Source organism: Dendrobates tinctorius, unplaced genomic scaffold, assembly GCF_039654945.1.
Source record: "Dendrobates tinctorius isolate UK_male_01 unplaced genomic scaffold, ASM3965494v1 ptg000183l, whole genome shotgun sequence".
In the NCBI taxonomy this organism is placed as follows: domain Eukaryota; kingdom Metazoa; phylum Chordata; class Amphibia; order Anura; family Dendrobatidae; genus Dendrobates; species Dendrobates tinctorius.
The window spans coordinates 2,872,843-2,889,064 of record NW_027361850.1 but is presented as its reverse complement, the minus strand read 5'-3'; the positions used below and the strand labels follow the sequence as shown (position 1 = coordinate 2,889,064).

Sequence of the window (16,222 nt, the reverse complement as noted above, 5' to 3'; positions counted from 1 at the left end):
TTTGTAGACGGCAAAGTCTCCTGCTGCCTCCACATGCCAACAGCATCAGGCCTCAGCCTGCTCCATGCCTCATCCTGGGCTCCAACAATGCCAGTTGGTGTTCAGAAGTGCCGTCTTCACAGAGAAAAACACAATAGCTCTTGTGTCAGTGGGGTTCAGTAATGCCAGCTGTTCCCCTGCTGTGTAGACGGCAATGTCTCCTGCTGCCTCCACATGCCAACACCATCAGGCCTCAGCCTGCTCCATGCCTCATCCTGGGCTCCAGCAATGCCAGTTGGTGTTCAGAAGTGCCGTCTCCGCAGAGAAAAACACTCTAGCTCCTGTGTCAGTGGGGTTCAGTAATGCCAGCTGTTCCCCTGCTGTGTAGACGGCAACGTCTCCTGCTCCATCCACATGCAAGCTACTACAGATTTGTAACTTTGGTCAACTTAGGCCTCTGGCTCCACTGTCTCTAGTATTTCCCCTGGCCAACAACCACGCCAGTTACAGCTGTGAAGTGGCGTCTGCACAATCCACACTTGTTCCTGAGTTACTGTGGCTCATTCCCGTCAGTTGATCCCCTGATGTGTGTCCGGCAAGGTCTCCTGCTCTATGCACATTCACATTACTAGTAGTGTGAATGAGGACTGAGCAGGAGAGCTTGCCAGACACACATCAGGGGATCAACAGACGGGACTGAGCCACAGTTACACAGGAACAAGTGTGGATTGTGCAGACGCCACTTCACAGCTGTAACTGGCGCGGTTGTTTGCCAGGGGAAATACAAGAGACAGTGGAGCCGGAGGCCATTGTGGAGCACGGTGACAATCAGTAGTAGTCTACAACCTCTATAAAACCAGCTGCAAGTTGTCCTCCGCCTGCTGCATGCTTCATCCTGGGCTACAACACAGCCAGTTGTAGCCTGGAAGTGCCGTCCACAAAGATAGAAACACTCGCTCCTGTGTTAGTGGGGTTCAGTAATGCAAGCTGTTCCCCTGCTGTGTGGACGGCAAAGTCTCCAGCTGCCTCCAAACTCACACTACAACGCTTTTTCTCCTTGCTCCAAGTAGGCCTCAGCCTGCTCGGAGCATTGATCCTGGGCTACAACACAGCCAGTTGTAGCCTGGAAGTGCCGTCTGCACAGATAGAAACACTCGCTCCTGAGTTAGTGGGGTTCAGTAACGCCAGCTGTTCCCCTGCTGTGTGGAAGGCAAAGTCTCCAGCTGCCTCCAAACTCACACTACAACGCTTTTTCTCCTCGCTCCAAGTAGGCCTCAGCCTTCTCGGAGCATTGATCCTGGGCTACAACACAGCCAGTTGTAGCCTGGAAGTGCCGTTAGCACAGATAGAAACACTCGCTCCTGTGTTAGTGGGGTTCAGTAATGTGCAAACCAAGAGTAGGGGCACCACCGTCAATAAATAGCAAAGTGGGATCCAACCCAGCCCATTCAAAAGAACTGTGTACAGCGTAAAAGAGAAGCAGGGCTGGGCTATACGCGGGGGATCACCACAGACAATTGGTTAGCGTTTAGGTAGACAATTTTTATTGGACATGTATAAACCACACACAAGTTAAAAACATTAAAAAGTCACACATGTGACTTGGCAATCGCATACCTGGCTCACAATAGAACCTACACCCTGTAGGTGTACTCCACAGGAGACCTGCCTATATAAACAGCATACCAACTGGTGGCTAAGTGTAAGAAATGGAATGATATAAATGAGCATATAATAATGCCCCTCAATCTGAATACCTGAAAAGATTCAAATGATGTTAAACCCTCTAAATGGGTTCTATAAAGAAAACACTTAAACACCATCGCCCACAGTGCCCATCAAGGGAATAAAACATGCACATGACCGTCATTAGATGAATGCATCCTCAAGCCCAAGATAAAAACAGCAAAAGCACATGAACACTGGTGGACGAAGTCAATATCCCATTAATGATGGTATGGAAAATAGCACTAAAATGCAGAGCCCATGTGGAGCGACCTCAGGGAGAGAGAATACCCGACGCGTGTCGCGACCCGCAGTGGCTTCGTCAGGGGTACTGAGTGTAGCTGCAACACGTCCTTATATACATGGAGTTAATGGATAATGGCACACAGCTGCATCGCTTACCAGACTAGCAAGGAGATAGGTTACAATCCTGTAAACACAGCCACCGGTGGACGGCCATACTCAGAGACACTGCGCAAGCGCCGGCGTGTGATAACAGGAAATGCGTCACAACTCATGGATGCCATGTAGACCAATGCTCGGAATTACTGCGCATGCGCCAGCGTACGATAACAGGAAATGAGTCACAGCTCACAGTTGCCATGTCAACCCCTACACAGGATCACTGCGAATGTCTTATGGTGAATAGCCGCATCAATCACCAAGTAGCGGTAAATTATGGTACAGAGTCACAGACTCCGATGATTTTCAATAACAGCCGTGCGCATGCGTAAGTGTCTGATATAGGGGGCATATCATAACTCGAATAAACCAATAGTTGCTACAAATATATATGGCGCCCAAATATGCCGCTAAGCACAACTGGAATAACGACGGTAGTCAGCCACAGACAAACACACTGCGCATGCGCCGGCGCATCATGACCGATAAAACAAAACTCAAGCTGGCCATATAAGCCAACAGATGTAAAGACCGCGCATATGAATAGTGCACAGGTGTGCTGCCCACCTGGCTGTGAAGACCATGGAATATGACAGTAGATACGCCAAAAGGTCGTCACAGTCAAGAACACTATTCATGTATCAACGTGAAATGACTGAAGGTACAAAAGGGCTTCAGAAAATCATGGAACCCATGCATATGATTGTTGCACATATTAATGATGTGCAGTTACGCCGCATGCCCAACTGTAAGGCAGTAGAAAAAAGCACATCCATTAATAGTTTCCACAAATTGTAAAACAAGATGCGTACGCCGACATAAGATGACGGAAAGCGGAATAGAGCTCAAAAGTTATCCTAAAAATTAATATATATAAGTGATGCACATACTTCGGGTACACCAATGTAAATAGATGGAACAAAAATGATGGTACTGTGAGCACTGAAAACGATTACAGCACACATGAGCTAAATGCAATGTGTACGTTTGTTGATGAGTCATGGCTCAAAATTGCCATGGACATCAATGCATCTAGTTCTTGCACATGAATGAAGCATCACTCATCAAACTAAGGTGACAGTAGATTGAACACATTTGCCCACACGCAGCCATGTACGAAGACAGGGCACATTCAATAGCACGTATGAGAGCACAAAAGACGCAACAGTCCAAGAGTTGCTAAAGAGAGTAGTAATTAATGTGCATACTCCAAAAAGTGTCAATGCTCGTACCCGAAGTCAAATAGCACAGTAATCCACAAATACAGGCGGTCAATAAAGCGATAAATGTTGAATGCAATGTGTGCAATCAAATCACAAGAAACAGTTTGTGAGTATCATGAAGGTTGGTACACATGAGTATGCATTAGTTCATAGTGCGCGTCTGTATTATAAGCACAATCACAATAGCAGTGGCCAGAAGCACAAACAATAATAATCAACCATATGTGAGGCCAATACCTGTATACCAACAGGTTGCAATGGTCAATGATGCCACAAAAATATACAAATGCATTAAGAACCACTGACATTGTAGAACCAATCGTACCCAAACCCAAATTAAATTGCAATGGAAGGAATAACCCCAAAGAAAAATTCAATACGAACTCTTAATAATATGCGTGTGGGTGAATGAGGGATGTCATAAGAACAGAAAGTTTATTCAAAATCACAATAAAGTCGTAATAGGACAATCATAGGCTTCATACTTGTTCGGCTAAGCTACATCACCTATAAGATAGTAGAGGTATGTGATAGACCATGGTTAGTCCACAAAACAGGGGATAGACCTCAATAATCCAATACCATGGGCATTTCCATACAGGGTGCACTGTTGGAACTGGAGACAAAAAGTAGAATGTACCCAGTGTTGAAATAAACAGGGAGCAAGCTAAAGGAATAGCCAATAAAACTCAACCTTAACATACAACAGTACAAAGGAATAAAAAAGCTGGTATGCTGTTTATATAGATGTGGAAAAAACACCCAAAATACAAAAAACACACCAAAATCCTCCCATACTAGAATAGTCCCCAATGGTCAAGATAACAGAACAGTCCTTAAATTTTCAATGTTGAAAAAAGAGTCAATTTTGTTTACAGAACCCTGTAAATAACAGATCCTCATTCAGGCCGGCAGGGGCTAAAGAGTTCAAATTAAAAATCCATTTGGATTCTTGTCTGAGGAGCTCCAATGTAATATCACCTCCCCTAATGTCTGGTTGCACAGACTCCAATCCCAGAATCCCTGTTCCATGCCACTGTGAGTTGTGTGTCACAAGGTAATGCGAGGCAACTGACGTAAGCGTGTTGCCCTTTTCTTTATCCTTTTTGGCCGTAGTGATGTTTGAGAAGTGTTGCTGCATCCGCCTTCTCAATTCCTGAGAGGTCTGACCCACGTATACCTTCGGACAAGGGCATACAAGAGCATAGATAACAAAGCGCGATTTGCAGTTGAAATAAGATGCAGTCTTAATCTGAAAAGGAGAGAAGGGGAGAGTCACAGAGTTATCATTGGCCATATAGGGACAGATGTTACAGTTCCCACAAGAAAAAGTGCCTATTAGCCGTGTGCCCCTGTTGAGCCTAATAACCGGGCGTCTAAAGTGGCTGTGACTCAAGCAATCCTTGATATTTCTAGCCCTCCTAGCCACCAAACTTGGTAGTGTAGAAATATGGGGCTTTAATCTAGGCTCACTCAGGAGAATCCCCCAATGCCTAGAGAGGATACCCCTAATGTCGCGCCACTGGTTGTTATAGGTGGTTATTATGCCCAGGGGTTTGGGAGGACCCTTAATGCGTGGTTGTAAAAGCTTGTTCCTATCTGAATCTCTAGCCGTCATGAAAGCATTAGAGATTACCTTTTTGGGGTAACCCCTGTCCTTGAACCGGTCAGTCAAATCACGTGCCTGGATCAAAAAATCATCTCTGTTATTGCAGTTTCTTTTGGCCCCAAAAAATTGGCCTTTGGGAATACCCTTTTTAAGATGTTGAGGATGAAAACTTGTGAAGTGCAATAGGCTATTTGTAGATGTTGGCTTCCGATAGAGGGTTGTGGTAATCCGAGATCCATTGAGAGAAAGTTTAAGATCCAAAAATTCTACCTCACTTTGGGAGAAGTATGAAGTCAGTCGGATGTTCCAGGGGTTGACATTCAAAGAGTCCACAAAAAGCCGGCAGTCATCCAGGGTGCCTGTCCAGAAAAACAGTATATCATCAATATAACGATACCAGTTGGTAATGTATTTGGAGAATGCCTCCATGCAGGACACCCGGGTGACCTCCCACCAACCTAAATACAAATTTGCATACGAGGGCGCGCAACGCGCGCCCATCGCAGTGCCGGTAACCTGTCTATAATAGACCTGATCAAAAATAAAATGATTTTTGTCTAAGATGAAAAAAAGCAAGTCCAGTAGAAACGAATCATGTTTTCTATCTCCCGTGGAATGCTGATCTAAAAAGAAGGACACCGCTTGAATGCCAAGATCATGCCGTATGCATGTGTACAGAGATTCCACATCTAGTGTTACAAGCCACATGCCAGGTGTGACTGTAAGATCCTGTAACTGTTGGATTAGATAAGTGGAATCTCTTACAAACGACTTGAGAGAGGTCACCAATGGCTGTAGGAAAAAATCAATATAAATACAAGGACGTTCCAACAAGCCACCAATCCCGGACACGATGGGCCTACCTGGGGGTGCCTGAAGGGACTTATGGACCTTTGGAAGCATGTAGAAAGTCAGGATCCTCGGGTGATGATTCGTCATGAAATCCTTTTCCCGTTTGGTTATAATATGGCAGCCCAAGGCGGAATCCAATAGTCTGTCCAATTTAGCCTTAAAGGCAGACGAAGGATCAGAAGGTAATACCTGATAACAATTGGAATTTGTTAATTGGCGTTTGGCCTCATTAAGATACAGATCTACCGGCCAAATAACTAGGTTGCCACCCTTGTCCTCCTCATGGATCACAAAGTCACGATTGGACCCTAATCTTGCAATAACCGCCTGTTCGAGCTTGCTCAGATTTCTCCCACTATTAGGATCTAACTTGAGAGTCTTAATCTCCCTACATACGGTATCAAAAAAATTTGTACCGCTGGGAACAATGAAAATTTTGGGGTGGCCTGAGATGGTAACCTACCCTGAAAACGTCTTCTCAAAGGTCGTGTCATTTTCATCCAGCAGATCCAGTAGATCTCTGAAGGCCTGTCTCTCCATCATAGGTAAATCATCAATCATAGAGGGCTGGTGATATAAAAGTTTGAACGTCAACTGTCTGCAAAACAGATATAGATCTTTAATCAATGTAAATTTATCCAAAGTGTTGGTTGGACAAAAGGAGAGACCCCTCTCCAAAACAGCAGACTCGACAGGAGACAAGCTGTAGGATGATAAATTAATGATCTGTAACTTACCGGGGTTCGGGGAGGTTCCCATACCGGGCGGGGGCATCAATGTTTGTCCTGTTTTGTCGGGTCTCCCGCTTGTATTTGGGAGACCAGGTCCTGTAGTTGCGAGTCCGCTTTCTTAGTGTGAATCCTCTTACGTCGGCCCCTCCTGTTGCGCCCTCGGCGTCGCTTGGCTTGGATGACAAAAAATCATCACTCGAGGGAAGTTCGTGCAAATTGGACACATTACTACTGTCCCCAACAATGGTTCTGGTAACCCTTTTGTTGCCTCTGTGTATCCACTTATAGGCACGTCCATTTTCAAAGTCTGTTTGATCCCTTTTGAATTTCTGTTTCTTGCCCCCAATTACATCCTTCTCAAATCTATCGATGGTGGACTTGAGTTGAGATTGGAATGGTTCAACCAGAGATTTCTTGTCAAATCTATCCAACCTCGCCTCAAGAGCCTTAATTTTGTCCTTAATCACAGTCAAAATACCTTGATCATGTTGTATGAGCATGTCCATGATTATCTTGGAACAATTCAACAGTCCACTCTCCCAGGTTTTTTGAAAGTCCACCTCCGCTTCCCATGCGGGGAAAATTTGGACTCTCAAACCTCTGGGAACCAGTCCCAGCCTTTTGTACTCTTCCAATGTTTTCACATTCCACCATGTCTTGGTGAGTGACTTGTGTAACCCTATCAACTCCCTTGACACATTCTGAAAGTCTGTGTTGCCATTACAATTATCACCTGATGGTAGGGGTACAGTATCAAAAAGCCCATTAGCCTGGGTACTCCATGCTGCCTCTCTGGCCGCCAAATCCATAATCAGAATGAATCAGAAAAAATATGTAAGTACAACTACTAAATACTAATATACTAAGGGTTAAAAGGTCAACCCACAGTGTGCCACACCTAGAAATAGTGGAAGAAAAAAGCAACCACTAACAATGTTACATGCAAACCAAGAGTAGGGGCACCACCGTCAATAAATAGCAAAGTGGGATCCAACCCAGCCCATTCAAAAGAACTGTGTACAGCGTAACAGAGAAGCAGGGATGGGCTATACGCGGGGGATCACCACAGACAATTGGTTAGCGTTTAGATAGACAATTTTTATTGGACATGTATAAACCACACACAAGTTAAAAACATTAAAAAGTCACACATGTGACTTGGCAATCGCATACCTGGCTCACAATAGAACCTACACCCTGTAGGTGTACTCCACAGGAGACCTGCCTATATAAACAGCATACCAACTGGTGGCTAAGTGTAAGAAATGGAATGATATAAATGAGCATATAATAATGCCCCTCAATCTGAATACCTGAAAAGATTCAAATGATGTTAAACCCTCTAAATGGGTTCTATAAAGAAAACACACTTAAACACCATCGCCCACAGTGCCCGTCAAAGGAATAAAACATGCACATGACCGTCATTAGATGAATCCATCCTCAAGCCCAAGATAAAGACAGCAAAAGCACATGAACACTGGTGGACGAAGTCAATATCCCATTAATGATGGTATGGAAAATAGCACTAAAATGCAGAGCCCATGTGGAGCGACCTCAGGGAGAGAGAATACCCGACGCGTGTCGCGACCCGCAGTGGCTTCGTCAGGGGTACTGAGTGTAGCTGCAACACGTCCTTATATACATGGAGTTAATGGATAATGGCACACAGCTGCATCGCTTACCAGACTAGCAAGGAGTTCAGTAATGCCAGCTGCTCCCCTGCTGTGTTGACGGCAAAGTCTCCTGCTCCATCCACATTCAAATTACAACTGATTTTTAACCCTGCTCCACTTAGGCCTCTGGCTCCACTGTCTCTAGTATTTCCCCTGGCCTCCAACCCCGCCAGTGACAGCTCTGAAGTGGCGTCAGCACAATCCACACTAGTTCCTGTGTTACTTGGCCTCAGTCACGTCAGTTGATCCCCTGATGTGTGTCCGTAAAGGTCTCCTGCTCTGTCCACATTCCCATTACTAGTAGTGTGAATGAGGACAGAGCAGGAGACCTTGCCGGACACATATCGGTGGATCAACTGACGGGACTGAGGCCAAGTAACACAGGAACAAGTGTGGATTGTGCTGACGTCACTTCAGAGCTGTCACTGGCGGAGTTGGAGGCCAGGGGAAATTCTAGAGACAGTGGAGCCAGAGGCCTAAGTGGAGCACGGTTACAATCAGTAGTAGTCTACAACCTCTATTAAAACGTGCTGGAAGTTGGCCTCAGCCAACTCCATGCCTCATCCTGGGCTCCAACAATGCCAGTTGGTGTTCAGAAGTGCCGTCTTAACAGAGAAACACACACTAGCTCCTGTGTTAGTGGGGTTCAGTAATGCCAGCTGTTCCCCTGCTGTGCGGATTTCAAAGTCTCCTGCTGCCTCCAACATCACACGACGTGTTATTTTCCACTTGCTCCAAATAGGCCTCAGCCTGCTTGGAGCATTGATCCTGGGCTTCAACACAGCCAGTTGTAGCTTGTAAGGGCCGTCCGCACAGATAGAAACACTCGCTCCTGTGGCTGTGGGGTTCAGTAACGCCAGCTGTTCCCCTTCTGTGCGGATGGCAAAGTCTCCTGCTGCCTCCAACATCACACTACTACTGAATTTTAACCGTGGTCCACTTAGACCTGTGGCTGTACTGTCTCTAGTATTTCCCCTGGCCTCCAACCCCGCCAGTCTCTGCTCTGATGTGCCGTCTGCACAATCCACACTTGTTCCTGTGTTACTGGGGCTCAGTCACGTCAGTTGATCCCCTGTGGTGTGTCCGGCAATGTCTCCTGCTCTGTCCCCATTCCCATTAATAGTTGTGGGAATGTGGACAGAGCAGGACACCTTGCCAGACACACATCAGGGGATCAACTGACGTGACTGAGCCCCAGTAACTCAGGAACAAGTGTGGATTGTGCAGACAACTCTGCAGAGCAGCAACTGCCGTGGTTGGAGGCCAGGGGAAATACTAGAGACAGTAGAGCCAGAGGCCAAAGTGGATCACGGTTCCAATCAGTAGTTGTGTACAACCAATATAAAACTCGCTCCAAGTTGGCCTCAGCCTGCTGCCTGATTGACCCCTAGGCTTCAACATCGCATGTTGCTGCTCAGAAGTGTGTTTGCCACGGGTACTCCCTCCTGCCCAGCCGGGTTCCAGCAACGTCAGCTGTTTCTTGGAAGAGCCTTTGGCCTCGTTGCCTCCTTCATGGTATCCGAGTTCCAGCATCGTCTGCTGGTCCTTGGTAGTGCTTTGTAGCACAGGTACCTCCTGCTTAGTAACTGTTTTCCAGCAATGTCAGCTGGTCCACGGTTGTGCCATTGGCTCTTGTTCCTTTTGCTGCCCCTCCGGGTTCCAGCACCGTCAGCTGGTTCTCGGCAGTGTCTTTGGCACGGGTAAACCCTCCTGCCCAGCCTGGTTACAACACGCCTGCTGTTTCCGGGTAGTGTCGACGTCACTTTGCCACTGATACCTTGTCATGTCGTGTTGCGGTCGGGTTAGCCGAGTCTATGGTGCCTGCAGTTTCAGTGCTTCCTATGTGGGCTGCGGGTTCTGGCAACAAAGGCTGGTTCCATAGTGCCAATAGGACAAGCAATCCCTGTAGGACTGTGGGTTTCGGTAACTGCGGCCGGCTCGCGGCCTTGCAAATTTGTTTTTCATGGGTACCTTCTGCTACCCATCCGGGTTCCAGCACCGTCAGCTGGTTCTCGGCAGTGCCTTTGGCCTAGGTACCTCCTTCTTGGTATCCAAGTTCCAGCAACATCTGCTGGTCCTTGGTAGTGCTTTGGAGCACAGGTACCTCCTGTTTAGAAACCGTGTTCTAGCACCATCAGCTGGTCCACGGTTGTCCCATTGGCTGTTGTTCCTTCTGCTGCCACTCCGGGTTCCTGCACCGTCAGCTGGTTCTCGGTAGTTCCATTAACTCTTGTAGCTAATGCTACCCATCCGGGTTCCAGCACCGTCAGCTGGTTCTTGGAAGTGTCTTTGGCACGGGCACTCAGTGACAGTAGATTGAACACATGTGCCCACACGCAGCCATGTACGAAGACAGGGCACATTCAATAGCACGTATGAGAGCACAAAAGACGCAACAGTCCAAGAGTTGCCAAAGAGAGTAGTAATTAATGTGCATACTCCAAAAAGTGTCAATGCTCGTACCCGAAGTCAAATAGCACAGTAATCCACAAATACAGGCGGTCAATAAAGCGATAAATGTGGAATGCAATGTGTGCAATCAAATCACAAGAAACAGCTTGTGAGTATCATGAAGGTTGGTACACATGAGTATGCATTAGTTCATAGTGCGCGTCTGTATTATAAGCACAATCACAATAGCAGTGGCCAGAAGCACAAACAATAATAATCAACCATATGTGAGGCCAATACCTGTATACCAACAGGTTGCAATGGTCAATGATGCCACAAAAATAGACAAATGCATTAAGAACCACTGACATTGTAGAACCAATCGTACCCAAACCCAAATTAAATTGCAATGGAAGGAATAACCCCAAAGAAAAATTCAATACGAACTCTTAATAATATGCGTGTGGGTAAATGAGGGATGTCATAAGAACAGAAAGTTTATTCAAAATCACAATAAAGTCGTAATAGGACAATCATAGGCTTCACACTTGTTCGGCTAAGCTACATCACCTATAAGATAGTAGAGGTATGTGATAGACCATGGTTAGTCCACAAAACAGGGGATAGACCTCAATAATCCAATACCATGGGCATTTCCATACAGGGTGCACTGTTGGAACTGGAGACAAAAAGTGGAATGTACCCAGTGTTGAAATAAACAGGGAGCAAGCTAAAGGAATAGCCAATAAAACTCAACCTTAACATACAACAGTACAAAGGAATAAAAAAAGCTGGTATGCTGTTTATATAGATGTGGAAAAAACACCCAAAATACAAAAAACACACCAAAATCCTCACATACTAGAATAGTCCCCAATGGTCAAGATAACAGAACAGTCCTTAAATTTTCAATGTTGAAAAAAGAGTCAATTTTGTTTATAGAACCCTGTAAATAACAGATCCTCATTCAGGCCGGCAGGGGCTAAAGAGTTCAAATTAAAAATCCATTTGGATTCTCGTCTGAGGAGCTCCAATGTAATATCACCTCCCCTAATGTCTGGTTGCACAGACTCCAATCCCAGAATCCTTGTTCCATGCCACTGTGAGTTGTGTGTCACAAGGTAATGCGAGGCAACTGACGTAAGCGTGTTGCCCTTTTCTTTATCCTTTTTGGCCGTAGTGATGTTTGAGAAGTGTTGCTGCATCCGCCTTCTCAATTCCTGAGAGGTCTGACCCACGTATACCTTCGGACAAGGGCATACAAGAGCATAGATAACAAAGCGCGATTTGCAGTTGAAATAAGATGCAGTCTTAATCTGAAAAGGAGAGAAGGGGAGAGTCACAGAGTTATCATTGGCCATATAGGGACAGATGTTACAGTTCCCACAAGAAAAAGTGCCTATTAGCCGTGTGCCCCTGTTGAGCCTAATAACCGGGCGTCTAAAGTGGCTGTGACTCAAGCAATCCTTGAGATTTCTAGCCCTCCTAGCCACCAAACTTGGTAGTGTAGAAATATGGGGCTTTAATCTAGGCTCACTCAGGAGAATCCCCCAATGCCTAGAGAGGATACCCCTAATGTCGCGCCACTGGTTGTTATAGGTGGTTATTATGCCCAGGGGTTTGGGAGGACCCTTAATGCGTGGTTGTAAAAGCTTGTTCCTATCTGAATCTCTAGCCGTCATGAAAGCATTAGAGATTATCTTTTTGGGGTAACCCCTGTCCTTGAACCGGTCAGTCAAATCACGTGCCTGGATCAAAAAATCATCTCTGTTATTGCAGTTTCTTTTGGCCCCAAAAAATTGGCCTTTGGGAATACCCTTTTTAAGATGTTGAGGATGAAAACTTGTGAAGTGCAATAGGCTATTTGTAGATGTTGGCTTCCGATAGAGGGTTGTGGTAATCCGAGATCCATTGAGGGAAAGTTTAAGATCCAAAAATTCTACCTCACTTTGGGAGAAGTATGAAGTCAGTCGGATGTTCCAGGGGTTGACATTCAAAGAGTCCACAAAAAGCCGGCAGTCATCCAGGGTGCCTGTCCAGAAAAACAGTATATCATCAATATAACGATACCAGTTGGTAATGTATTTGGAGAATGCCTCCATGCAGGACACCCGGGTGACCTCCCACCAACCTAAAAACAAATTTGCATACGAGGGCGCGCAACGCGCGCCCATCGCAGTGCCGGTAACCTGTCTATAATAGACCCGATCAAAAATAAAATGATTTTTGTCTCAGATGAAAAAAAGCAAGTCCAGTAGAAACGAATCATGTTTTCTATCTCCCGTGGAATGCTGATCTAAAAAGAAGGACACCGCTTGAATGCCAAGATCATGCCGTATGCATGTGTACAGAGATTCCCCATCTAGTGTTACAAGCCACATGCCAGGTGTGACTGTATGATCCTGTAACTGTTGGATTAGATAAGTGGAATCTCTTACAAACGACTTGAGAGAGGTCACCAATGGCTGTAGGAAAAAATCAATATAAATACAAGGACGTTCCAACAAGCCACCAATCCCGGACACGATGGGCCTACCTGGGGGTGCCTGAAGGGACTTATGGACCTTTGGAAGCATGTAGAAAGTCGGGATCCTCGGGTGATGATTCGTCATGAAATCCTTTTCCCGTTTGGTTATAATATGGCAGCCCAAGGCGGAATCCAATAGTCTGTCCAATTTAGCCTTAAAGGCAGACGAAGGATCAGAAGGTAATACCTGATAACAATTGGAATTTGTTAATTGGCGTTTGGCCTCATTAAGATACAGATCTACCGGCCAAATAACTAGGTTGCCACCCTTGTCCTCCTCATGGATCACAAAGTCACGATTGGACCCTAATCTTGCAATAACCGCCTGTTCGAGCTTGCTCAGATTTCTCCCACTATTAGGATCTAACTTGAGAGTCTTAATCTCCCTACATACGGTATCAAAAAAATTTGTACCGCTGGGAACAATGAAAATTTTGGGGTGGCCTGAGATGGTAACCTACCCTGAAAACGTCTTCTCAAAGGTCCAGTGTCATTTTCGTCCAGCAGATCCAGTAGATCTCTGAAGGCCTGTCTCTCCATCATAGGTAAATCATCAATCATAGAGGGCTGGTGATATAAAAGTTTGAACGTCAACTGTCTGCAAAACAGATATAGATCTTTAATCAATGTAAATTTATCCAAAGTGTTGGTTGGACAAAAGGAGAGACCCCTCTCCAAAACAGCAGACTCGACAGGAGACAAGCTGTAGGATGATAAATTAATGATCTGTAACTTACCGGGGTTCGGGGAGGTTCCCATACCGGGCGGGGGCATCAATGTTTGTCCTGTTTTGTCGGGTCTCCCGCTTGTATTTGGGAGACCACGTCCTGTAGTTGCGAGTCCGCTTTCTTTGTGTGAAGCCTCTTACGTCGGCCCCTCCTGTTGCGCCCTCGGCGTCGCTTGGCTCGGATGACAAAAAATCATCACTCGAGGGAAGTTTGTGCAAATTGGACACATTACTACTGTCCCCAACAATGGTTCTGGTAACCCTTTTGTTGCCTCTGTGTATCCACTTATAGGCACGTCCATTTTCAAAGTCTGTTTGATCCCTTTTGAATTTCTGTTTCTTGCCCCCAATTACATCCTTCTCAAATCTATCGATGGTGGACTTGAGTTGAGATTGGAATGGTTCAACCAGAGATTTCTTGTCAAATCTATCCAACCTCGCCTCAAGAGCCTTAATTTTGTCCTTAATCACAGTCAAAATACCTTGATCATGTTGTATGAGCATGTCCATGATTATCTTGGAACAATTCAACAGTCCACTCTCCCAGGTTTTTTGAAAGTCCACCTCCGCTTCCCATGCGGGGAAAATTTGGACTCTCAAACCTATGGGAACCAGTCCCAGCCTTTTGTACTCTTCCAATGTTTTCACATTCCACCATGTCTTGGTGAGTGACTTGTGTAACCCTATCAACTCCCTTGACACATTCTGAAAGTCTGTGTTGCCATTACAATTATCACCTGATGGTAGGGGTACAGTATCAAAAAGCCCATTAGCCTGGGTACTCCATGCTGCCTCTCTGGCCGCCAAATCCATAATCAGAATGAATCAGAAAAAATATGTAAGTACAACTACTAAATACTAATATACTAAGGGTTAAAAGGTCAAGTCAACCCACAGTGTGCCACACCTAGAAATAGTGGAAGAAAAAAGCAACCACTAACAATGTTACATGCAAACCAAGAGTAGGGGCACCACCATCAATAAATAGCAAAGTGGGATCCAACCCAGCCCATTCAAAAGAACTGTGTACAGCGTAACAGAGAAGCAGGGATGGGCTATACGCGGGGGATCACCACAGACAATTGGTTAGCGTTTAGATAGACAATTTTTATTGGACATGTATAAACCACACACAAGTTAAAAACATTAAAAAGTCACACATGTGACTTGGCAATCGCATACCTGGCTCACAATAGAACCTACACCCTGTAGGTGTACTCCACAGGAGACCTGCCTATATAAACAGCATACCAACTGGTGGCTAAGTGTAAAAAATGGAATGATATAAATGAGCATATAATAATGCCCCTCAATCTGAATACCTGAAAAGATTCAAATGATGTTAAACCCTCTAAATGGGTTCTATAAAGAAAACACACTTAAACACCATCGCCCACAGTGCCCGTCAAGGGAATAAAACATGCACATGACCGTCATTAGATGAATGCATCCTCAAGCCCAAGATAAAGACAGCAAAAGCACATGAACACTGGTGGACGAAGTCAATATCCCATTAATGATGGTATGGAAAATAGCACTAAAATGCAGAGCCCATGTGGAGCGACCTCAGGGAGAGAGAATACCCGACGCGTGTCGCGACCCGCAGTGGCTTCGTCAGGGGTACTGAGTGTAGCTGCAACTCGTCCTTATATACATGGAGTTAATGGATAATGGCACACAGCTGCATCGCTTACCAGACTAGCAAGGAGTTCAGCAATGCCAGCTGCTCCCCTGCTGTGTTGACGGCAAAGTCTCCTGCTCCATCCACATTCAAATTACAACTGATTTTTAACCCTGCTCCACTTAGGCCTCTGGCTCCACTGTCTCTAGTATTTCCCCTGGCCTCCAACCCCGCCAGTGACAGCTCTGAAGTGGCGTCAGCACAATCCACACTAGTTCCTGTGTTACTTGGCCTCAGTCACGTCAGTTGATCCCCTGATGTGTGTCCGTAAAGGTCTCCTGCTCTGTCCACATTCCCATTACTAGTAGTGTGAATGAGGACAGAGCAGGAGACCTTGCCGGACACATATCGGGGGGATCAACTGACGGGACTGAGGCCAAGCAACACAGGAACAAGTGTGGATTGTGCTGACGTCACTTCAGAGCTGTCACTGGCGGAGTTGGAGGCCAGGGGAAATACTAGAGACAGTGGAGCAAGAGGCCTAAGTGGAGCACAGTTACAATCAGTAGTAGTCTACAACCTCTATTAAAACGTGCTGGAAGTTGGCAGGCAAGTGAGATCTATATGAAATACATATATATTTACATAACAATCCCCCCTTAGATAACACTTGCCCTAAAATCCTGCTCCTGGCCCAAAGCGCTGCATCTCTTTTATGCTGCCAATGGACTGACATATGCCTAGTGCATACATCCTCCT

At 45.7% G+C, this 16,222-nt stretch overlaps 2 protein-coding genes across 2 annotated transcripts; both read right to left on the bottom strand.

Annotated features, from left to right (window-relative positions):
* Window positions 1-1,500: 1,500 nt before the first annotated feature.
* Window positions 1,501-8,360, bottom strand: LOC141055022 (uncharacterized). The gene is made up of 2 exons (XM_073551951.1): window positions 5,802-8,360; window positions 1,501-5,297 (listed from the first exon to the last, which is right to left on the bottom strand). The coding sequence occupies exons 1-2, from the start codon at window positions 5,875-5,877 to the stop codon at window positions 4,192-4,194; spliced, it is 1,182 nt and encodes a 393-aa protein (XP_073408052.1). The 5' UTR covers window positions 5,878-8,360; the 3' UTR covers window positions 1,501-4,191.
* A 2,700-nt stretch (window positions 8,361-11,060) lies between these two features.
* Window positions 11,061-15,690, bottom strand: LOC141055021 (uncharacterized). The gene is made up of 2 exons (XM_073551950.1): window positions 13,125-15,690; window positions 11,061-12,620 (listed from the first exon to the last, which is right to left on the bottom strand). Exons 1-2 carry the CDS (start codon window positions 13,198-13,200, stop codon window positions 11,515-11,517), a joined length of 1,182 nt encoding a protein of 393 aa, XP_073408051.1. The 5' UTR covers window positions 13,201-15,690; the 3' UTR covers window positions 11,061-11,514.
* Window positions 15,691-16,222: the final 532 nt, after the last annotated feature.